Source organism: Macaca fascicularis, chromosome 2 (assembly GCF_037993035.2).
Source record: "Macaca fascicularis isolate 582-1 chromosome 2, T2T-MFA8v1.1".
Taxonomy (NCBI): Eukaryota; Metazoa; Chordata; class Mammalia; order Primates; family Cercopithecidae; genus Macaca; species Macaca fascicularis.
The window spans coordinates 200,009,478-200,034,538 of NC_088376.1; the positions used below are offsets into that span (position 1 = coordinate 200,009,478).

At 34.2% G+C, this 25,061-nt stretch overlaps 1 protein-coding gene across 8 annotated transcripts in view; it reads left to right on the plus strand.

Annotated features, from left to right (window-relative positions):
• The window catches only part of ROBO1 (roundabout guidance receptor 1), a 1,154,304-nt gene that overhangs the window by 1,005,179 nt on the left and 124,064 nt on the right, over positions 1-25,061 (plus strand). For all 8 annotated transcript variants that reach the window (XM_005548415.4, XM_065539306.1, XM_065539308.1 and 5 more), the window contains one exon: positions 7,618-7,775. In XM_005548415.4, the coding sequence (XP_005548472.3) occupies positions 7,618-7,775 (158 nt within the window). The remainder of the gene's footprint in view (positions 1-7,617; positions 7,776-25,061) is intronic.

Below are 25,061 nucleotides of genomic sequence, written 5' to 3' on the forward strand. Positions count from 1 at the left end.
CATATAGTAAGTTACTGACTTTTAAGTTAGAACATATGATTTTAGCTATTTGACTTACTTTGGTGATACATTTTAAAATGATCTACCAGACTTTCAAGTCTGCTGAATATTAACTATTTAAATGTTGATTCTAATGAGAACACGTGGACACAGGGAGGGGAACAACACACATTGGGGCAGTCGGGGGGTGGAGAAGGGAAAGGGGAAGGAGAGCATTGGGATACATAGCTAATGCATGTGGGGCTTAAAACCTAGATGTCAGGTCGATAGGTGCAGCCAAGTGCCATGGCACATGTATACCTATGTAACAAACCTACACATTCTCCATTTGTATCCTGGAACTTAAAGTCAAATTAAAAAAAAAAAAATGTTGATCCTTACTGATGTACACTTTTCTCTGGAACACATGACAAATTTTAACTGAAACCTACTATGCCAAACTTACCTGCTCTTTGTCCTGAAGACTTAGTGCTGTTGGAATAAGCACTAGGGAGTGTTTTGCACAGTGGTACGGGAAGTGTCATTATGGTGTTCATGTTTATGCGAAATGTGAATGTGGTTTAAGCTGGAACCCAATCTGGATGTAATTCTAACAATTAAAAGACCAGGGACAACATGGCCCCATTTCTGCAGCCCAGCAGAATACAGAAACATACAACTGTATTTAAGTTAGCTTGCTTCTCCATCATACACTATATAAATAAACAATTTGCTAGTAATTGTTTTTATTCTGGTAATTCTTCTCATTCTATTTGCAATGCCTCGTATTCATTCACGTTAGGTTGTTGTTATCATATAACGTTGAGTGATATTTGTCATCCATCCGCTATGTCAGGTTTTCAGAATGTATAATTTTTGAATAAAAGTACTCCTTTCCTCGGTTAGAACGTAAGAGTTTTGTCAAATCTTCAAAAGTGCTTCTACCAGCATATTTTCTTCCAGGGTCTTAAGCAAAGCATAATTTAAGGTTTAAAAGCAAAGTTGCATGATACAAGAAAAATACAAGTAGTTCTCACTCATAGGTGGGAACTGAACAATGAGATCACTTGGACTCGGGAAGGGGAACATCACACACCGGGGCCTATCATGGGGAGGGGGGAAGGGGGAGGGATTGCATTGGGAGTTATACCTGATATAAATGACGAGTTGATGGGTGCTGATGAGTTGATGGGTGCAGCACACCAACAGGGCACAAGTATACATATGTAACAAACCTGCACGTTATGCACATGTACCCTAGAACTTAAAGTATAATAATAATAATAAATTTAAAAAAAGAAAAATACAAGTAGAAGATGACATAATTATTGTAGAATATTCCTAGATATATTCAGTGTCAAATTTTAAAAATTAAATGGAAACACTTTATATAGAATTAATGTTCACATGCATCTTTTTTAGAAACCATTTCCTTAGCTTTAGAAGATGATGTTGTAAGATGGATAATACTTGATGGAATATTATTTTACTTGTTATTCTTTTAATTTTCCTCCTCAATGGGTTATCTTTCTGTACATTCATCCTTTTGTTGGAGTCTTTTTTAAAGGTTGGAATTATTTCAGAAATATTAAGGAATTTTTCACACATTTGTACAAAGAACAGCACTTTGTTCTTCTGGGCAATACTGTCAGCTAAAAAGTAGGAATGCAAATAGTTATAGAAAACTTTATGGTATGCTTTCTGATCCAGCCTTCAAAATATATCTCTTAATTCAAAATAACCTGCAATAAGACCCTATGGTATTACTGTCTCCCAAAAAGGTGAATATTAATGTTTTTTGACAGACGTCAACATTTTACATATACTTCACTGCAAGGAATATACAAGAGTTATAGCATACCTGCCAGACACAGAGTATGTGCTCAGTGCAGATGTGTTAAATGAAAGAATGATAGTTATTTTGATATTAAATTACACTTATTTACATCAGCATGAAGTTGGTGTTCAGAAAGGGAAGTAGGAGTATCATAAAAGTAAGTAATATCTATACTCAAAATTAAAGACTAGGTATGTTAGTAGTAATTTTGAGAATGATTAAAATGTTACATGGCAACAGAAACAGGTTGTTACTGAGCATTCGTAGAGTTGTCTTTATTTACCTCTACTTTATTTTCTTCTCCAATATACCTTATTTTTTAAGGGTTTCATTTTATTTTTTTTCCTAGTTGACAAGAGGTTACTATTTGCTGCAAGTAGAAAAAAATAAATCCCAGGACTGCAGAATATCTTCCCCTATTTTTCCCAAGATACCCACTTGTAATTAAATTGCCCATATTTAATTAAAATGCTTATTAATGTACAACTTTTTCAATCATTTTGTGGTTGAAATAGGGGAAACATTGATAAAAACGAGCACATCATATGTATTATGAATAATGAAATCAAATTCTCAATATTTTTCTGAAAATGTGGTGTCCTCTTCCAAGAAAAAAAATCTGAAAAAACACAGGAATGCAGAATATATTCAAAGATAGCCATGTGATTATCAGGAGGGAAATTTCTCACTTATGTTACAATAGAATGAGTCTGAAATGTTAATTATATCATGATACTTGTGTATTTAGAATTATGAACACTGTGGTAAGACCAGATAGGCAGGTAACTTGGTAGAGAAGTGTTCTTTATGTACTGGAGATCTGTATTCTAGCTTGGGTACCACGTCCTACAAATTCCTCATCTGCAAATCAAAACCAATACATTCCTTTTATCATAGACTTGTTGTGAGTATTAAATGAGTTGTTACTTACTGAGGTTCCTTACACGGCAAATGTTCGATTAGCATCAGCCATTGCTAACATCATTATTATGTTGCTGACATTATTATTATTATTATTATTTATGTGGCATGCTTCTCTCTCCCTGAGGAGCCTTAATTTATTAATTTCTAAAACAAAAAAGTGCAGATCACACATCTGACAGGCCCCTAACCGCACTGAGATTCTATGATTCATGAAGATAAAGGGATTGTATGTAGTTCACAAATATTCACAATTAGCTGTTCACACTTAACTTGAGAACTTGAGCCTACCAAGACTGGATAGTGGTGAGACTGTAGTGCAGTGATGCACAATTACCATACGTCAAGCCTTTTGCAATAATAAAGTGAATTTATTGGAAATACAATGGATTAGATAGAAACAATTGCATTTTTACAGCACAGTAGTGACATGGTTAACAAAGAAACAAAAAAACACTTCACTGGGAATCAGAATGCCTGGGTTTTCTTCTGGTCCCCTTCTCATAAATAACACAAGCAAAGCTTCCTGGGACTTAGTTCCCTCTGTTTATGGGATTGATTATATGTTGTCAAAGACCTCTGCCCATTCTGTAATGTTATGTTTCAGTTCTAAAATTTCCTACAATGCACTGTATTTGCAGGTATTAAAGTCTCCATATTACTTGGAACACTTTCTGTTTAACTTTTTTTATTCTTTGCTTCCTGTCTTAATATTACCCAGATAAGTTGCAAAGACACCACTGAATTTTAGAATTCCTTTCTGAAAAGATGTTTACTTAGTTTGAGAATTGTGTCAAAATTGATGTAAAGTTTTCAAAAAGTAGGTGATTTTATGCTTTGTTATGTTTTGTACAATTAGTGAACTTTTTTGTTGTTGTTGAGACGGAGTCTGGCTCTGTGGCCCAGGCTGGAGTGAGCGGCGCCATCTTGGCTCCCTGCAAGCCCCGCCCCCCGGGTTCCCGCCATTCTCCTGCCTCAGCCTCCCGAGGAGCTGGGACCACAGGCGCCGCCACCTCGCCCGGCTCATTTTTTGTATTTTTAGTAGAGACGGGGTTTTGCCGTGTTAGCCAGGATGGTCTCCATCTCCTGACCTGCTGAGTGAACCATTTTTTTTTTTTAAAGAAAAAAACCTTCTAGGATTCAAATATTCAATGAAGCGTATATTTTCTCTAATTTAATAGAATAAAAAAAAATGTAATGCCGTTCAGTTAAATTATATGTACAAAACTGTATACATAAAATAAGACTACACAAATATGAAATAAATATTATATTTGTATAATATTAGGGGGAACTCTGGTTTAATACCTTTTTAGGTTATATCTACTTGGATACACTATGTATGCTACTTGCTCTTTTCAAATTAATATTAGACCTTTTTGACAATTCCAAATTAAAATTTTCATATGTTTCAAATCAAGAAACATTAAAAATGTATATACTTTGGTTAATAGAAATGTTAAAGGAGAAAAGGAGAAGCTTGTCAAAAGATCTGTATCTGGGATGTATATGGATGCTTTTGGTTTTTCTGCCAAAATGCTGTGATTCATTTGAATTTGATTTTTATTGTGATGACTTAAATATACACATGAATTTTGAAAACTGGACAATTTAACTATAAGTTTCATATAGTTTTATAATGTGATACCATATTATTTTTCACCGAAAGGAAATCTTTGGGATAAGTATAAGAAAGAAAACTTAGTTTTAGAAGAGAGAAGAAAAATGTTAAATTCATAACTTTATGCAGAATTGCCCATAGTCATAGGCAATACTAAAGTTTTATGCTTTACAGCTGCAAAAATAATTACATGAGCATTACTAAGCAACAATTTTTAATGGATTACATTTTGTTAGTTTTTCATTATATATTGTAAAAGGCCAAATAACATAATAAATGTTAAAATAACTTGATTTATCTGACTTAGACCTTTGATATTTCTTCAAGACATTTTATCATTAATTGTTTTATTTGAGAAATGATTCGGTATGTAAATAAGATATAGCATTACCAAACTGGTTTTAAGTTTGCTACATAGAAAAATTGTGCATATTGTTTACTTTTATTTGAAAAGTATTTTACTTTTGGGTGTTTCAAAGGTGTTAACCTTTTCAGAGGTGTTATCATTGATTAATAATGTGATCCAGCAAAGGCACATACTGCCTGTCAAGGTCAATCCATTTGCTTTTTCTACAAGCCTTACATTTTATTTGTGTTACATTCTTAACACCTACTAATAATATAAGCTTATAAATAGTGAAAGTCTCTATACTCTGTTCTTTTATTATGTGGTAACAGTAGCTGGAGTTTTCAGTTTAACAATGTTTACCTTTGTGTCTATATATTTTATTAATAGTGAATAGTATTGAAGTTAGAATTTAAAGAGTTTGGTGCAATCAGATTTAGTTTGGTTTTCCTTTTACTGTTCTTTCCAAAGATAAGGAAAAAAAAAAAAGTCTTCTCTTTGAAGCAGTAGTTTCCAAATATTAACATAGTCATGCTATGCCCAAGTTGTCTTAATATTCAGATTTTTAAAATGGGGATTTTTTTTCATGGATTTGATAATTTACTCAAATGTATGCATCTACTTGGTTGGAATTGAGGAAGGACAAATTTTAAAAAGCAAGAGAAAAACATAGGTTTTTGTAAGCCTCTAAACTTGTCTGAGGTTTTGAAACCAAAGTTTAAGAGTGATTTTTTGAAAGAACGGTTAGATCTTAAGTTTTTTACATGGTAGTACTTCATCCATGAAAGCACTTTTAAATGCCAGTGGAATGGAAAGACATCCATTCCAGTACAAAATTATAGTAATAAATATTAAATTCAAATATTCATTTAAAAATTCAATAGGATTTATTTATTTATTTGAGACCGTTTCGCTCTTGTTGCTCAGGCTGTAGTGCAATGGCACAATCTCAGCTCACCGCAACCACCATCTCCTGGGTTCTAGCGATTCTCCTGCCTCAGCCTCCTGAGTAGCTGGTATTACAGGTGTGCACCACCACGCCCGGCTAATTTTATATTTTTAGAAGACACTGGGTTTTTCCATGTTGGTCAGGCTGGTCTCAAACTCCTGACCTTAGGTGATCCTCTTGCCTCGGCCTCCCAAAGTTCTGGGATTAGAGGTGTAAGTCACCACACCCAGCCCAATTCAATAGGTTTTAAAAGATAATAACATTTATCAATCCAAATCTATGCACTTAACATACTAATACACATTTTCAGTGCCATGTTAAATTAGGTTACCAAAATGGTTGACATTCTATTACACATCAGATCAAGGAAAGCAGGGTGGAGGAACTATAACTATTTATTGGACTTTGTACTGAAGTATATGTATCTTCATCCCTCTTTTGTGAGAAGGGAAGCAAAAGTCTTAAATAGTATGTTCAAGATTGCATGTCTTGAACATACTATTTAGAGTTGTATTTAAGACTAACATGCCAAATAATTCATGATTTCTTGATGTTATCAAGACACTGGGACAATTGTACTGTATGAACTATTATATAAAGATCTCAATATAAAGATTGCATGTCTTGAACATACTATTTAGAGTTGTATTTAAGACTAACATGCCAAATAATTCATGATTTCTTGATGTTATCAAGACACTGGGACAATTGTACTGTATGAACTATTTTTGGAATATGTACTTGGTTTCCTTTCCACATTAATTCTAACAGTTACAAAATACTGCTTGTTTTACAGTATGTTAATATTATATTAGTAGCCAGTTGAGATTATGATAGTGAATTGTACAATTTACAGTAGTGAATTTATAATACTGCATTATTTCTTCCTCCACAATATGGGACTAATGTTAGTAGTACAAGTAGAATTAATAGTATTTCTCATTGTGAATAGGTTAAGGATTAAATGAGATAATATACACACAAAAAGCAACAAAAACGTAGAATATAAAAGTAATGCTGTTGGTAGCACTGCTGTTATCCATATTGGTGCCTTCTAACATTCTCAGTAATCATGGAAAAACATAATGAGTTTCAATGTCTTGGCTTTGTAGATATGTCTAAAGTTTTTATAATAAACATATTTAAATTACAATGATTATATAGCCTTATACATTAATTTTATATATGTATAAAATATCACTCAAGGCCGGGCGCGGTGGCTCAAGCCTGTAATCCCAGCACTTTGGGAGGCCGAGACGGGCGGATCACGAGGTCAGGAGATCGAGACCATCCTGGCTAACATGGTGAAACCCCGTCTCTACTAAAAAATACAAAAAAACTAGCCGGGCGAGGTGGCGGGCGCCTGTAGTCCCAGCTACTCAGGAGGCTGAGGCAGGAGAATGGCGTTAACCCAGGAGGCGGAGCTTGCAGTGAGCCGAGATCGGGCCACTGCACTCCAGTATGGGCAAGAGTGCCAGACTCCGCCTCAAAAAAAAAAAAAAAAAAAAAAAAAATCACTCAATTAAATTCATGCTTGGAAGTACCTTAATTTTTTTCTTTTAATATTTAGCTTTGCATGTATATGTAATTCATTTAATTATAGAAAGCATTATCCTGTGGTGTCACATAGATAAAAGGAGGATTCAGTTGTATTCATTAGCACATGGCTGAGAAAAATGTAGGCAGCAGGCAGAAAAGAAATGCAAGTTAAAGATGAGCCGAATGCTAACTGTGAGCACACTAAACAGCGGAGAGCATCAGATTATCCCTCCTATGTATGTTTAAGGTCAAATATCTTTATTAAATTGCAGATATCTGTAAGTAGATACAGATTCTTAAAGCTGTATTGCAAGAGCTATTAGTGGGAGTTTATTATAATTATAATAAATATCTCCTGCAGAAGTTCAGAGATTAGGACTGTATATATCACTTTTGAGTATAATGATTTAATCTTGTTCCTACAGTACTTCGGGATGACTTCAGACAAAACCCTTCGGATGTCATGGTTGCAGTAGGAGAGCCTGCAGTAATGGAATGCCAGCCTCCACGAGGCCATCCTGAGCCCACCATTTCGTGGAAGAAAGATGGCTCTCCACTCGATGATAAAGATGAAAGAATAACTGTGAGTATTGAATTCAACAGCAGAGGGCATTTGTAGGTCTAACTGTGTGTGTCTTTACCAAAGAAAAGAGAGAAAAATGAAGTAGATTATTTTAAATAAAGGCTTGTATCAGCTCCCATATTCAGTTTTTCTTTTAAAAAAAACATATTTCAATTCTTTCTGTGTTGACATGAAAATAAGTGAGGAAAATTCATGGTGTTTAGAGATCAGTAAAAGAAAAACTATAATTCCTGTTTTAATGTCTCAGAGTTAACACTTTTATGTATGACTTAATTATTATCATAACTCAGGGCTTATAAAATTTCCATGTGTTATAGTAAAAATTATTTATTAAAGAAGATCTGTTTTTAGTATGTTTCCAGAAGGCCTTTTAAACCACTGCAAGATGTTTTTATGTTTTTTTCTCATTTTTATAACTGTTTTTCTGTTCTATAGAGTTCAATATTGTTTCTGAAAAATAAAATCTTATTTTGAAAGGTGGTTAATGAAGAATTTATCTCAATATAAAATGAAGTCATATGATGAGATTATTGAATTTCAAATGCCTGCTCTGATGTAAGAAATTATATGTGATTTGTATGACGTCAAGATGCATTTTCTTCTTGACAGCAGTGATTCTTTATGACTTCCTTGCTTGTTTTGTCTTGGAAGGTGTTGACTAAAGCCCCTCAGTCACCAAGCTCTCATTGATTTTGTGGTTGCTCAATATTTCCCTTTACAGTTCTCTTTGTTCAGCATGCACTGATACCTGTCCATTGTGAATTCGCTGGTCAAGATTTAAAGTTCCCTAGAAGAATGTATGTGTGAGGAAAAGGTCACTGCTGAGGATGTACAAGAGCAAAGTTATAATGCAGACCACACAAACCTAGTTAGTAGTTGCACTATTTCTGAGCAACTGGTTAGTAGATTAGCTTGGAAAAAATTAATAGTGAGAAAAGTAGAGAAAGTTGTGTGACACAAAGTTTTAGGTACCTTGAAAGAAAATTAAGAATTTTTTTCATGTAAATCTGAATGAGAATGAGTCTCCCGAAGGATTTCTATAATTCTTGGGACTGATGTGAGGATGACCTGGTTCTGCTTATCAGAGGTGCTGCAGAGTCACACGATAAAAGGAACTATATTTGGAAACATTGGTTTTTGGAAATGAAGTCAAGAAACACCATGCAAGAAATAGAGTGGAGAAACAAATTCTTCTCTTGTTATCGATAACAGATTCCTTTTGGGTTCATGTACAATGAAGATAAGAATACTTTGCCCTTAAAAATATATTCTAGATCATTTAATGACCATTATCTATAATTCCCCTTTCCCTTCCTTACTGATTCAAACACATTAAAACCATTATTATCCCTGACTTTCCCTCATGCCTTTCCTGATAACCTATTCGTGTTTAATACAAGTTAATGACAAAATTCTTTTTTTATTTATTTTATTTATTTTTTTTGAGACGGAGTCTTGCTGTGTCACCAGGCTGGAGTGCAGTGGCACAGTCTCACCTCACTGCACGCTCTGCCTCCTGGGTTCAAGCGATTATCCTGCCTTAACCTCTTGAGTAGCTGGGATTACAGGCGTGTACCACCACACCCAGCTAATTTTTGTATTTTTAATAGAGATGAGGTTTCACCATGTTGACCAGGATGGTCTCAACCTCCTGACCTCGTGATATGCCTGTCTTGACCTCCCAAAGTGCTGAGCCACCACACCTGGCTGACAAAATTCTTAGCCCTGGAAATGCAACTTGATCAAAACTCAGTGAGTGTTCTACTGAAGCTTACATTTTATGAGTGTGTATACAGATAAAACCAAATAAATAAGTATAATACACAGTAAGTTAAACTATAATAAATCCTACAAAAATAGAGAAAGTGTATACAGACAAAAACCAAAATAAATAAATATAACATACAGTAAGTTATACTATAATAAATCCTATAAAAATGGAGAAAGGGTATACAGACAAAAACCAAAATAAATAGGTATAACATACGGTAAGTTAAACTATAGTGAGTCCTATTAAAAATTGTGAAGAGGTAGATGAATTCATTAGGGTTCAGGTGGGATTGAAATTTTAAAGAGGCTGATTAGAGAGAATGCCTCACATAAAAAACCTCAAAAAATTGATGGAATGAGCTATACAAGTGTCTGGAAAAAGGGTATTCTAGGCAGACAAAATAGTAAATACAAAAACCCTGAGGTGGGGTATACCTGACGCATTCACTGAAGAGTAAAAAGTCAGTGTTGGTTGAACAGAATGAGTAAAGATTTACAGGAGATACTCTCAGGGAGACAGCCTTTATAAAGGCTGTGAATTTAATAATTGTCCAACTGTGTAGGCTCTTACAGGTGTTATAGATAGTTTGGCTTTTCTTCTAAGCAAGCTGGGAAGCCTCTGCTCTCCTGAGAACACACTGAAACGTGGCAATGGTAGAGACAGGGAGACTCATTGAGAGCTCTCAGGGTAATCCGGGTGAGAGACAAATGGTAGTTTGAACCAGGCTGTTAGGATGGGGAGGTAGTGAGGAGTGGCTAGATTCTGGATACATTACAAAGCAATAGCCAACAGAATTTGCTAACAGACTGGATGTGTTTGTGAGCGAAAGAGAAAAGTCAAGGACCTCCTAATTAATTGGCCTGCACAACTGAAATGGTGTAGATGCCATTAACGGAGATGCCATAGATTGTAGGAGAAAATTTGGGGTGGGAAGTTATCAGGAGCTCAGTTTTTGACATGGTAATTTTGAAATGCTTCTTGGATATCCCACTATAATTGTCAAATAGGCAGTTGGATACATGAGTCAGGAATTCAGAATTGAGGTTGAGGTTGGAGAAAAAATTAAATTGTGGTAGACATACAAGTACTCATTACTATACAGTTCTCGTATCCTTCTGGGCAGATGCAACTCTCTACTTCCCAGCTTTTTTGCTGTCCGGCAGACCTGCTGGACTTTTTCAGCTTCATGGGTTGTGAGTGAATGTTAAAGAAATTAAATACTAGTGATTTAAATACTCCAGTACTCTCTTTACCACTCTGCAACCAAGCAAGCTACTTGTTTTATGTAGGTAGTGCAACTGCAACATGGAAGACACCCTGAGAGCCTGAGCCCTGAGTTATGTGTAGAACGTTCTACCCCACACCTCTGTCTTCTCAAGATGGACATGGAAAATGAATGAGAAATAAATCTTTTGTTGATTAAGTCACTGAGGATTTTTTAGCACATACAGCATAGCCTTTCCTGATGAATATGGGAGTCATCAGTGCATACATGTTATTTAAAAACAGGAGACTGCAATCACCAAGGGAATGGTTGCAGATAGAAAGGAAAAGCAGTCCAATGCTTAGTTCTCACAGAGAAGAGGCAGAAAGAGCAGTGGGAACTGAGAGGGAGCAGTCACTGGGAAAGGAGGAAAATTAGAAGGGCCGCCGAGTAAAGACGGTTTGAAGGAGGTGTCGGTGACTACCAGTTACAGCTGGTAGATGGAGTAATAATGGGGATTAAGAATTCACCACTGGATTTAACAACTCGGTGAGCAATCATGAATGACCTTGACAAGAGCCATTTCAGGGGAGTGCTGGGGGTTAAAACCTCATTGAACGTTTCAAGACAGACTGGAAAGATCAAAACTAGACACAGAGCATAGATGACTCTTTTTAATGTCGTGTTCCATACTCTAGATAAAAAATAATGGTGGTCGTCGTCTTGCATTTTGAAAGATCTCAGTTAATTTTAAAGGTTGTATTTTGTGGGTATGCTTGTGTATGTGTTAATTTTTTTGTGACATTCACAGTTTAAAATCACTATAATAAATTTGATTTTTAAAAATTCTTGGAACTTCCTGATGTATCATATAGTGAACTAGATGACATTTTATTGTTTATGCCAAAATGTTTAATTTATTTTAGAATCTTCATTTACTTTTGCTGTCTAAGGGGATGCTGTCCTCTAATTAAAGAGCACCAGTTCCCCCACGCCATCAGTAGCTTCTAGTTAATGTAAGAACCACCTACAATAAGGAATCAAACAGTTTAAAGTTGTAAAAACCTATGACTATGAAATGATGCCAAGATGTTAATATATAAATAACTTTTAAATCATTTACATGCTGCCAAAATGATGATCCATGATGGTGTTCCATATGCTAGGAAGTTGTAACATCTGAAACTTTTACTATTTCTAAGACCATCTGTGTGTTTTGTATAAATTATGACTGTGGAACTGATAAAACACTGGAGGTAAAAAGCACATTTATACATTTGGGAAAAGGAATACATTAAAAATCAGCAGTTTGGGTTCAAAATCACTGATCTTATGTAAATCGTAATTGTTTTTGTTTTATTTTCTTCCTTTAGGCAAAACTGAAATTGAATAATTAAAACAAAAACTTAGAACATAAACAGAATACGTGACATTATTTCTAGTTCTTTTTTTCAATAGTGAAAATAAATTCTTAAAAGATGTTGGTTATTAGCCATTGTACGTGATTCTTCTTTCCTAAGCCTTGTATTCAAATGAGTGTATTCATCTCTATTGTTAATGTACTTTGCCAAATGTGCTGAGTGCAGATGAACAGAAGATTAAAGCGCATAATATCATTATGAAAGACAATTGAAGATTGCATGCTTATTGCTACAGTTTTGGTTATAGGAATTTCTAGAGTTCTTTAATGTGGTGGCTTTCTTTGTTGAAGATTTAAAGTACACCTCTCCCAGCTGTGAGAACAAAGACACACCCTACAAAAAAGGGAAATATGTAGTTGAATGATAGCTGCACCTGTGGTTTTTTTTAAGTTCTTAATTCATTTCTTCTTACAATGACCTGGATTCAGAGCCAAATTTTAGATCCAGATGATTATAAACCATGAATATATAAATAACATTTTCTTATTGTCTTACATGATAGGAGAATTTCTTAGAACTTTTTTGGCACATGTTTCTTAGAATCATTTGAAAGAGGCCTTAAATGATGTTTGTCTCTAGTGTTCTTTGTTTTCTAGACATGAGTATTTATATTTAGAGTTAGAAATAAAAGTAGTTTAACTGGTAGGCTAGATTAAATTGATTTACTTCATGTGTTTGAGACTTAATCATATCCATCTTGTTAATAAATGAAATTTTCTTATAAAGATAAATTGGAGGACTAAAGTGCTCTTTTGGATGTCTTTGAAAATACCTTACAAAAAGCGATTTTTAAAAATTTCACTACTTTTTAGAAATACTGCATTTAAGTTCAAGATATTTTATTAGGGTGGGAAAAAGAAAATGTTAAGATTGGGAAAAAGTTAACACCAAGTATTGAAAACATAATTATTTTGTTCAGTCTGAAAACTGAAATTGCCTTGTACATTAAGGAAAAAGTTAAAACATTTAAAGTAGACATCACAAATATTTTCCTAGATTAAGTTTGTTTAAAATTTTGCCATTCTATATTTGTTTTCTTAGACAATTTTGTTATTTTTATCTCAGCAAAAAGGTGAGTTTGTTATAAATTAGCACAGTTCTTTGGGTCACAGACAATTGCACCAAGTTCCAGGCATCAATTTCTCATACTTTGTATTGGATTTCTATAAAATGAACCTGGTGGTAGCTGCAGGAATTGCAGGCATAGAGATGAAATTGCTGATCTCTTAGGGAGGATGGCTTATAAATAAAACTTGTTTAATTGACTGTTACAAGCATAAACACAAATGTGTTTATGAAATAAAATATTAAGGTATTTAATAGTACCTAGGTGATAACTGATGAGACAAAAGCAACTGTATAGTTTATCTTAATATCTATTAAAATAAGATCATAAATTAATACCATTATACTAACAGAATATGATACTTTTATGTATTTATATGAGATCTGCAAATTGGCAAGTAGGAATTAAACCTTTTGTTTTAGATTAGTAAATGAATATTTACAGAAACAATAATAAATTTCCAATATCTGCTACATAGTATACATGATATGTTTATTGAATGTTACAAGATAGTTATTTAAGGCTTTGTATTTAGCTCTTCTGCATAACTGTGTCATGAAAGTCTATTGAAAAAAAGTTCCTTTTGTCGGGCACGGTGGCTCATGCCTTTAATCTGAGCACTTTGGGAGGGCAGGGCAGGCAGATCACTTGAGGTTGGGAGTTTAAGACCAGCCTGACCAACATGGAGAAACCCCATCTCTACTAAAAATACAAAAAAATTAGCCAGGCATGGTGGCACATGCCATAATCCCAGCTACTTGGGAAGCTGAGGCAGGGCAGTCTCTTGAACCTGGGAGGCAGAGGGTGCAGTGAGCCGAGATCGCGCCATTGCACTCCAGCCTGGGCAACAAGAGTGAAACTCTATCCCCCCCCCCAAAAAAAAAGAAAAAAGGAAAAAGTTCCTTTTTAATCTGAAAAATTGTAAATAAAAATTATTTACATTTATTTATTTAAATTTTATTTTATTAAATGTAATCTAAATAAATGTCAATTTTTAGAGATAATATAGCTATTGAATATTAAGAACTTGCTATGTATTATATGCTTTATATAATCTCATTTTATCCGCCTGAAAACCCAATGCCTAAGCTATTTTCTTTACATTAGGGTACGCTTATACTTGTCAATTTAGTGTTACAAAGAAGATGAAGAAGGAGGAGATGATGATGGTGACAGCACTTGCTATGTGCCAGGTCGTAGTATAAGCACTTTATGTATATTCACCCATTTAATCCTGACAACAATCTTGTCAGATACATACTAAACTTCTGCTAATGCAGTCGCTACATCTAAATTGGCTGTTGGGCAAAGAGAGGGCAACCAAGGGGTCACTTCCATTTTTTTCATTCATAACATTTTTATAGGGTCCTATAGATTCTGCAACATATATAACAACTCTGCTATGCTATCAGTGCAAATTTTGACTCAGGACGACAGTATCTCTTAGTTTCCATTATGAAGTACTATTTTTAATATTCAAGGATTTGGAGAGATTAGTTCACAGAATGGAAGTTGTGGTGGTCTTGAAACTGGGGTTTGGCATGTTCAAGAACTAGTCCATATTATGTTCAGTATTGAAATCTATAACATAAAAAAGATTTTTAAATTTGAAAGGTTGAGTAGTTTCATAAAAGATGGCACATAAATGGTCCAATATGGCCAAATATTATAGCTCAGACAACCTAAAATTATTTATTCTGAAGACCAGAAGTCTTACCTAAAAAGAGATTAGAGATTATCTAAAGAAAACAATTAACTGTCATCATTTGGCATTTACCAAAAGAAGGATTTATATTGAAGAGGATATTATAAATCAGTAAATCATTCAACTGAATATGCTTTGTAGTTATCAGTCCAAATTGTGAATTAGCCAGGTTCTAATATCATTAGCTGCACAGATTTCAAAATTTATTGCTGAAAAAAGTAAGCAATTATGAGATGTTACATAACAAATGAAAAATTGAGTTAAATAAAATATTGTTAATATAGTGTCTGGAGAATTTTGTATAGATATAATAAAGTACAGTAAAAACTAACACATTAACAACACAGTATAAATATTAAGCTCTGCCTAGACTCAATTCTGAAATTTCAGAATTATTTTCTTCATGATAACCTTTGTCAATCATTTATCCTGAATTGTTTCATTTTATTAAGAACAAGAGCTTAAAAAGTCATTTTTTCATGCTTCAAATTCTTAGCTGGTATGAGCCTTTGTGACTTAAGCATTTTTGAATGACTTATATTATTCCTTGAGATAAGTTATGCTGACTTGTTTATTCTTCTTTCTACTGTCCTCACAGTAGCATGTCACAAATATCCTCTATGTCTACCATTGTTTTTACTTGATTGAAAAAACAATTTAGATGATGGGGAAAGAATTTGTTTATAAGATATTTATTTTCATCAAAGCCATTTTCCAATCAGTAACTGTTTTTTTTCACTTCGTCTATTTATTGCATAACTGAATTAAGATTTTATCCATTCTTCTTTGCAAAATGTAGAAAAAAATTTTACAGCATCAGTATGCTTTAGTATGATGAACAAGTACATTTAGTAGCTTTTTCTTAAGATTTTTACCTTACATAGGAAAATCAGCCATTCTGTTTTGCCCAGGATGGTCCTGGTGTTAGAAATGAGAATTCTATTCCCAGGAAATCCCTCAGGTCTGGGAAAATGGGGATAGTTGGTCACTGTAATCCTAGAAGGTTTAAATGAATTGTTTTGTGTATGAGTGACATTGAATAACAAATCACATTTATATAAGGTAAGTAAAAAATCGCTAAAATATATAGAAGGGTTTTATCTGTATCATTTCTTTCAAAAGCAAGTTAAAGATCTGAAAATTTGTAATGAAGGTCGGAGAACAACTTACTTATGCAGTAAAAAAACAAAACAAAACCAAAAAACCAAAAATAACTATGTAACACTTCCCATTCCCATGCTGACGAGGTAAAATTATTAGAATGGAGTGTGTCATCAGGTCTTTTCCCAGTCCTTTTCGGCTTCCTGTGTGTCTTTGTAGGCTTCTTTGATTTCCATTGTTGGTGTGATATTTTGGTAAAAAGCAGCTGACTCACATCCCATCCAAATCCCTAGTGCCCTTCAGATCCTTCACAAATTTGGCATTCAGCCCACTCCTTGCCAATTGCTTCCTTTCCCCCCAATTCCCACATGTCTCCTTCCTACGCCATCTGCTTCTCCTCCCTTCCTTCGATTAGTGCTTTCGTCTGCTCTTCCAATTTCTTTCATTGTTCAATGTCTTTTGCTTCCTCTTCCCCTCCTCTCCCCTAGAGGAAATTAACATACTTAATACAGCTGATGTCATAAAGCCCCTTTTCCCTGAGAAGTTAAATTTGTTTTCTGCAAAATAAATATATAGCTCTGTTGTGTGAAGGTCAAAGGAAACCTGAGTAGTAAACTAGAAGTAGATTTTTTTTTTCGGGTTCATCTTACATAAAGTGTCAATGCACGTTATGTATTCTATTTATTTTCCAAAATAAATTTTCTATTTGGGATTTAAATATGTTAAGTCAACACAACTTTATTATACCAGTAATTGGATTGAATATATGACTTAAAAATAATTTTTTCCTGTCTATCTTAATTTTCATATTTAATAATTGAAACACTGGGGATTAGTAGAACAAAGCATAGACTTGGGCATTATAAGACCACATTATAATTTTGGGTTTCAAAACCTATTAAATGCATGATCTTATGGAAGACATTTGATCTCTATAAATTTCATCGTTTCCATCTGTGAAATGAATTATCTAATCATACGTAGATTAGTTCAATGTGTCGTTGAGGAAATTCAGTGAGAAAATGCACGTTAAATATCATTGTAAATGGTGACACACTTAATACACATTAGTAATGGTGTTCTCTTTATTATTGTTGTTAGTATACCTATTTGATCTCTGAATATGTTTAGTCATCTAAATCTTGATGGTAAAGGAAAATCCGAAACTACTCATGCCATAACAATCCCAACTTTCTTCAAGAAGCGAGATGATAATATAAATGTATGTGAACAAAGATCCAGCTTTCTATCTCCTCTGCACGTATTTCTATCTATATCTGATTCATAACTGTGAGAATTTTCAGTTGCCACAGAATCACTAGGAGTGTTCTGGGTGAACATTATGAGTAAGTAAAGTGTTTAGACTAACACTGAAATTAAGAAACTGATTCAAGTTCTATGTATACCTTTATTGGGCAATGCTATCATCAACTGCTTATTCCACAGGAGAATTCTGTCCTAGTGCCCTAAAGGTATCCACTGTGTGTAATGAATCAGCTTCTTTCCCATGCATCTAGAACAGTTCTCGTTATGTATTATCCTTAGGGGAATTGAGAAATTATGTGATTCAGATGCAAAGTTCTGGTTGAGAAAGGCTGGTTCCTCTTCCCAAGAAACATCCTGAAACTTCCCATACGCTTGCAATTTTATTTAAGTAATTACACATAGACTCATCACGTTTGGACCCTGAAACTAGAAAAAAGAAAGCCAAGTATTTCACACCTACCTGTGAAGTCCAAGCACTCTTTTGAAAGGATTGCAATAAACTAAAGCATTCTCCATTCTAGTACACAAATTAGTTTAGATGACAATGCAATTAAAAAGATAATTTCAATGAGCATTTGGTTGTTGCTCTGTCTTTTCACTATTCATATGTTACATGTGCATTTGAAAGCTTGCATGCCAACAGCTTGGTGTACCAATTTATGAGAGTCGTGGCATGTGGTTTTCTATCTGTAATGTTCTGTTCCTACAGCCCCTTTGTCTAACACACTCATTTTTCAGGTCTCAAAGAAAACTTCTTCAGAGGAACCATCAGCAAAATCCCACCCAAATACCCACACTAGATTTCTTCTTCCTATGATCTGTTCCTTTTCCTTTTACCAAGTGCTTCTCTTATAATCTATTCTCAATTATGATTTATATATTGCTTATCTAATATACATAAGACATGAAAGGCTACCTGTATTCCTCATGTCTGTCTTGTGGTCGAAGCTCAATACATATTTCTTGAGAAGGTGTTAAATGAATGAAATATAAGTCAGAAATTTTGTCTTTTAGGATACTCAGGGATGAAAAGTTGCTAATTTGAATATATATGATTTTGTTAATTTTATTTCCACATATAATTATGCATTTCTTATCTTACTCTCCTGTAAAATGGGAAGAGGGTATCATCCACACCATTTCTCTATTCTAAAGCATGATATTTTATTGGCTTAAAAATAGGAGATACTACACAAGTTAGTTCTGTGAGTAAAGACATTGCTATCAGTGTGACATACTGATATAGAATCTTAGAGATGGAGCAGAGTTGAGAGATTGTGAATAGGCAAGGTCCTTGTTTTCAGGGACAACAGGCCAAGCCCATTGATTTACCCTGAGTCACATAATGGCTTAGTGTAGAGTCTCCCATCATAAGAGTTCTTCTTGGGATTTTTCCCATGACAGACTAGACCTGATCAACCCATCTAAAATGACACTTAAATTTGATTATGATATATCTTAACAAAAAACTCAACAACAAAGGGTTTTCATGGATTTATTTCATATAATTTTTCCATTTGTTTTGTGTTCTAAATTCAGTATTTCCTATCTTGGTAACAGCATTGAAAGTAGTATTTTAAATATATAGGGTTTAGTACATTTCTCTGCTTATTTATCCATTAGATACAGGGATGGCCTTACATCGATTTGATTAATATTTTGTACATTCTGCATATTATTGCGAACATATAGAAATTGATCTTAAATGACTGAATATCAGAGGTTGTCACACAATCTCATTCAAAACAGAAAATAAATTGCAGCAATTTAAATAGTAAGTTAAGCTTAATCTGTGACCATCTTGGGAAAGGTCTGTTATGTCCAAAGCATGTTTTTTGAAACTGTTCTAACAACCAAACTTTGGTCAAGTCCTTTAATTGTTGAAAATATTCAGACAATGATATCTTGTTTGCCTGTTTATTAGGATCATTCTGAGAATCAAACCACAGTAGTCAAAAGTATTTTGAGGACTGTTGATGGCAGCCTCATTATAAAGCATTATTTTAAGTTCTCCTGTCTTGATTTTCAGTTCCTGTTCATTCTACACTAAATTTAATAACTTAGAAAGGTGAAAGATATTTAACTTCAAAAATTAAAGCAAACCTTTTGAATTAGATATTTCATGGATCATAAAACCAAACACTTGTAAAACTGTAGTATATCCTGTTTTGGTCAATGTATAGGTTTACATCAATATATGAGTCTCAATATGTAAGATATATACCTTGATGGGCTTTATGATGTATAATCTACATGCCCATTTTTGTCCAGGTCCTTTGAAACACCTGCTTGTTATTCCTTATAAAGTTCTTTTAACTTTACATAAACTGACTCCAGGACCATAGAGGGGTGAAGTATGTTTAGATGCAGAAGTAAGGCATTGGACACCAAAGATTGCCAAACAAAATATTTTCTAGTTCAACAAATAATCTTTGGTGACTTTGGGAAGCAATATACTGTATATTTTCAAGTTTCATCTAAGTACTATAATGAACTTACATATGAATTAAAGTCCTCAGTTTTGATATCATACAATGTTGATATGCTATCCTGCTTTGACTGTTGCATACTGTTTGTTAGTATCCTCTTAAATCTCCTGAGATGATTGTGGAGTTTTTGTTTTTCCAAATAGATTTCCTAAAAAACAAGTCGTTTGGTTTTACTTGTTTGTTTGAGACAGGATATCTCTCTGTCGCCCAGGCTGGAGTGCTGTGCTGTGAACATGGCTCACCGCAGCCTCAGTCTCCTGGGCTCAGGTGATCCTCCCACTTCAGCCATGTGCGTAACTGAGACTACAGGTATGTGCAGCCATATCCAGCTATTTTTTTTTTTTTGTGGAGATGGGGTCTCACCGTGTTGCCAAGGTTGGTTTTCTAAAGGACTGGGATTATGGGCATGAGTCAGCACACTCAGACCCAAAACAGGTTTGGATACTTTTCCAAAAGTTAGTTCCACCCACATGTTAGTTTCAGTCAAGGTAACGTTGCATGACGTAGAGGACTGCCTCACCAAGTATGCCTATGCTGCCTTCCACAGGGAATTCCGCCAACTCTTGAAAATCACTGAGACGAAACCTGATATGGTTGCATGCTGCTAGTTAGCATCCATGATCTGTTAGTCAGAATAGACCTTCCAGAAAGCAGAAAGTGTCTCAGAAATTGGAGTAATCAGCCAAAAAGAAAGTTGTACCTCATAATTCAAAATAATACCATATATTAAGCAGAAGTACTGTATTAAAATGATACAAAATGAACACACATGGTCAAATAACAAACCTGCAGTAGGAATTTCGGATTAGGTTGCCACCCCAGCATAGAAAGCAGACATGCAAATGTTGTTTCTTCTCTTACTTTTTTCTTAAAATATATGCTTACACAAGCAGCTAGAGTTTCTTCAGTTTCCAAGCACTTTGATATATCTGATCAGGCCATTAAATGTCTCCCAATAGCCAAGGACTAGTGGGATTTTTCTACTGTCAGGGAGCACTTTGTTTAATTATAGGTTAAAGTAGTTTGCCAAATTAAAGGCCCAATCTTTTGTGGGTTCATGGATGATGTCCTAAATAGTTTATTTAATTCTCAGTGTTCCATTTATCAGATGAAATATTTCTCTAAAATATAGTTTTAGAATTTATCTTAAAGAATTGTTTGTACATTTTATCTTTAATTTGGACAAATATTTACATATCAATACTTTTTAGTAAATGCTCTATTTTTAAAAAGTTGACTTTTCTAATTGCTTATAGTCTTTCTGATTGCTTATGATAGTACAGACTGCATTTTTTTCTTTCTGTTGACATCAAGCAAAGTGAATTGTAATCTTTAAAAAAAAAAAGTAGTACATTCAAAAGGGCATTTGATTTTACAAGATGTTGTGAACAATATCCTTTCCTTAAAACAGGGTTCAAAATGCAAAAAATCAAAGAAATTTTCTTAAGCCTTTTAGTTTTCAATTATTTTTAATCTGATCACTTTACAGGGGATTGAGATTTCCTTTTCATTATTTATAATTGGTGATGATTAGCATTATTTCTTCATCTTGCCCACATTATCACTTTTATTTAAATATTCTCTCTCAAAGAATAATTCTAAGTTTTATGGTGAGGCTAGTATCTCCTCAATCTAATGCTGATTCTGCAATTCTTTTGTTTAAAGGTTAGTTACTTTAACCAAACAGCTCTTGGTAACATCTGACCACTGCCGTTTTTATCTCCTTAAGACCAAAGAATTTGATAATATGATAAATTGTACACTTGTAAAATAGTCTGTTGTGCATTAACAAAATTACTACCAGATGGTACAGGTTTACTCTTCTTAAATCTTACAAATCGAGGTGATCACAAAGCTTTAAAGGCCTATTGCATTAGAAACAGGCTTTTGCTTAAGTCACCTTTAAGAGCATCATACTGTATAGGAACATTTCAAAAGCAGTTGAGCTGAACCTGTATAATACTGGCTGAAAATAATGTAAATTTGTCTCTTTGAGGAGATAGAGTACAATTTACTAAGGAATCCATGATTTCTTATTCCTTAGTCTTTTCACATGCATGGTGTCACTCTTCTCTCACCTCGATATATCACATCACTGTATTGTTCCATGCATCATGCGTATAAAAGATCATGCCACACTTCCCCATCTTTATTAGGGAAGCTTGTAAATATTCTGTTTAACCTTTAAACATTCATAATAATAAGCGCATGTTTGCATGGGAACAGGAGAGCCATTCTTCTGCATAGAAATGCATGTGGGATATTTACCTTACAACATTAGTCCTACAGACAACACATGCAAATATGAAATGTAAACATGCACATTGTTTTTCTGCTGACAATTACATGGACTAATGGCCATTAGGTTGGATGTCCAGATTGGTCAGGCTTAAATATGGGGTGTGCTGGAAGGGGGGAACTTCAATGTAATGTGCTCAGGAAGGTCCATGGAGAGCAACTATTCATTCTTCCAGCCATTCAGTTTGAGGATCTATACATTTAAAAAATACTGTGAATTTGTAGTTTGTGGCATGGGAAGCAAAAAAAAAAATGTAAGCCGTTGTTCTCTGTCTCAAAGAAAGCCCTGTATAGAAGCTTTATGTTGGATCTATGTAGAATGACCTTCAGTGCACTTACCAAATGATCTGGAGCAACTTTTGATATTCTCAGAGCCTTAATTTTCTCATCCAAAATATAGGAAAATACACCTTCTGAGAATGTTTTCAACGTTAAAAATGATGCATGTAACAATGCTATGTACATAGCTGGTGTTGGTGTATCACAGTTCTCATTAATTAAAACAATAGCAATAATACAGATTGTTGCTTAAATACACTGGCACATTTATTAAATTTACCACGGATTCACTGATGCATTTTTTGTATACTTGCAGAAAGAACTGTCAAAGGCATTTTACACATAGAACATAATTTTTTTCAGATGTGAGGCTTTTGCAGTTCTTAAGTTCTTTAAAATTTCTATAGAAACTCCAGAGAATTTAAATATATTTGTTATTTTAGTATGGAGTGGTCAGAATTTGAATTTGTCTTCTACAGTGCAGTATAAAATAGTGTGCTTTTAACATAAATTTGAAGATATTTGGCATTTTTTTTTCAGAAGAGATGACTGAAATCATAAGAATTCTGTATGTCCGATCTCTTAGATTGTGAAAAATTCTGATAGTATACTTTCTATGTAAGTGATGTGTTTTTAAATGTTAAGACTAGGAGAAAGTTTTTGCCATCACAAAACATATATTCTATGCAGAAGAGAGGCAGGGAATGTCAGATCAAGCTTTTCTCATTGATTTTACTTTGTTCTTTAATCTTCACACTGACTAATGTAACTTCTAGTGGACCTTTCCAATCCCTAAATGCTGGAACTCTTAGATAGCTTTCTATGGAAGCAACCTAGGATGCACAAGGTTCTGATTTCTCAGCTCAAAGTTCCAACAGTATAACCTAGACGTGGGTTAGAAGCCATGTAAAACACTGATATCCCTTAGTACAATTAATACCATTTGCATTACATTTTCTGTTCAGCATGCTTTTGTCTTGGCTATGGAATGGAACCATTTATGACTAAAAAAGAATGTTCCGAATAAATATCCCTCCAAACAGTTTTTACAATACCCTTTACACAGATCATTTTCTCTGTTATTTTGTTTTCACCAACAATTATAGAAATAGAAATGGTCAGGATGAATTTATTTTTATTTCTTATTTGTCCATGAGTTAATTATTAGTTCTCAGGAAATAGCAAAAAGTACCTATTTATAATTTTGAAGTTTACCCCACTAGAAAGCTCCTTTTTAAGCGCTAGGTCAGACCTGTTTTTCTAGGATCATATTTTCTTCCTCATATTGAGGAGTTAGCCTACTTGCTTCCTCTTAGGAGGTGTGTAGAAATATTTTAATTTATGTTAACATGTGTATTGTTGGAAGATATGGGATTTATGTATGTTTTGAACATGTTTTCCATATGAAATGAGGCACAAATTTGCCAAATGAGTGAGCTACATTCTAGCATAATCTCGTGTTCAACAAAGGAGGGTGAAGCAACTGGCCATATGGATATTGAATCTCTTACCCTGGTCTGATGAGCCCTAACTTCTGATTAATCAATTAAGCTTGTCACTTGCAAGCTCTTCTTTTTCTCCTTTGACTCTTTGGGATTCAAATACCACAGAATGTGCATGAGTGTTTACTTGAATTTGGAGCTATTTTAGGAATATTTCTTCTATAGAATCTTAATTAGTAATATTAAATGTGTTTTATATTTTCTCATAAAAAATGTATTTATATAAAGTAAAATTGGTCAATCTGTATCAAGGAATCCCTTTCATACCCAACCTTGATTTGACTTTGCCATGGTTGTGTCTTCTACAGAATGTAAGTCTATGTAAATTTCAAGGGTAAAAAGTTACACATGATCTCTGGAAAAGGCTTTATCTTAGCAAGCATTTGGTAGTGAGGGAAATTTCTCACACTGGACCAAACTATAGAGCTAAGTGTAAGAACCCACAGAGAGGAAAAGGGATTTACTGTTGGCAAAGTATTTTCAGCTGGTGTACTTGTAATTCAGAAGAGCCAAGAGTTTGAAAATGAGCTTTTCTCCCCTCAAATACTATGAACATTTGTCATCTTTATTTCTAGAGTATAGTCATAATTCCCTTGTAGATTTTTATTTCAGGCTGTCTTAGCAGTGACTGTATGTAAATTCAGAATTAGAGCCAGATGGTTGGATGAGGTGATAAAAACGAAACCTGGTTTTGTGGGAAAGTGAAAATTGCCCATAAGACTTTGTTTTTTACCTTTAAAACAGCAGGACACTGTTTCATGAGACCTGTGAAGGAAATAATACATTAACTTTAATAGCTATAAGCTAAATCAATTTTTCATATTAATGCTGAATGCTAGCATGTAATCTACCTAGAATTTTCATAGAGGTAAAAATCAATTAGCTTTCTTACTTTTAGAAGATAGCTAACAAAGGCTAAAACCACTCTTTATATTGCCTCCTTTATAGGATTCACTTTGGGGTTCTAGTCTTAATGACTTGGGAACCAGACACCTGGGGAATCTGCTAAAAAGCCTTCACTGTTTTATCTGCTGTCCATTGTGTCAGCACTCAGCAGTTGTCTGTTCCTGGGTAATACTATAAATTAGAAGGGGCTTTCCTGGCTGATGGCTTTAGGCTACGTACCTCTGTCTAGCCCAGGAAAATGGGTGTCCAGCAGAAAAATGCCATACCCAAGGCTTCAT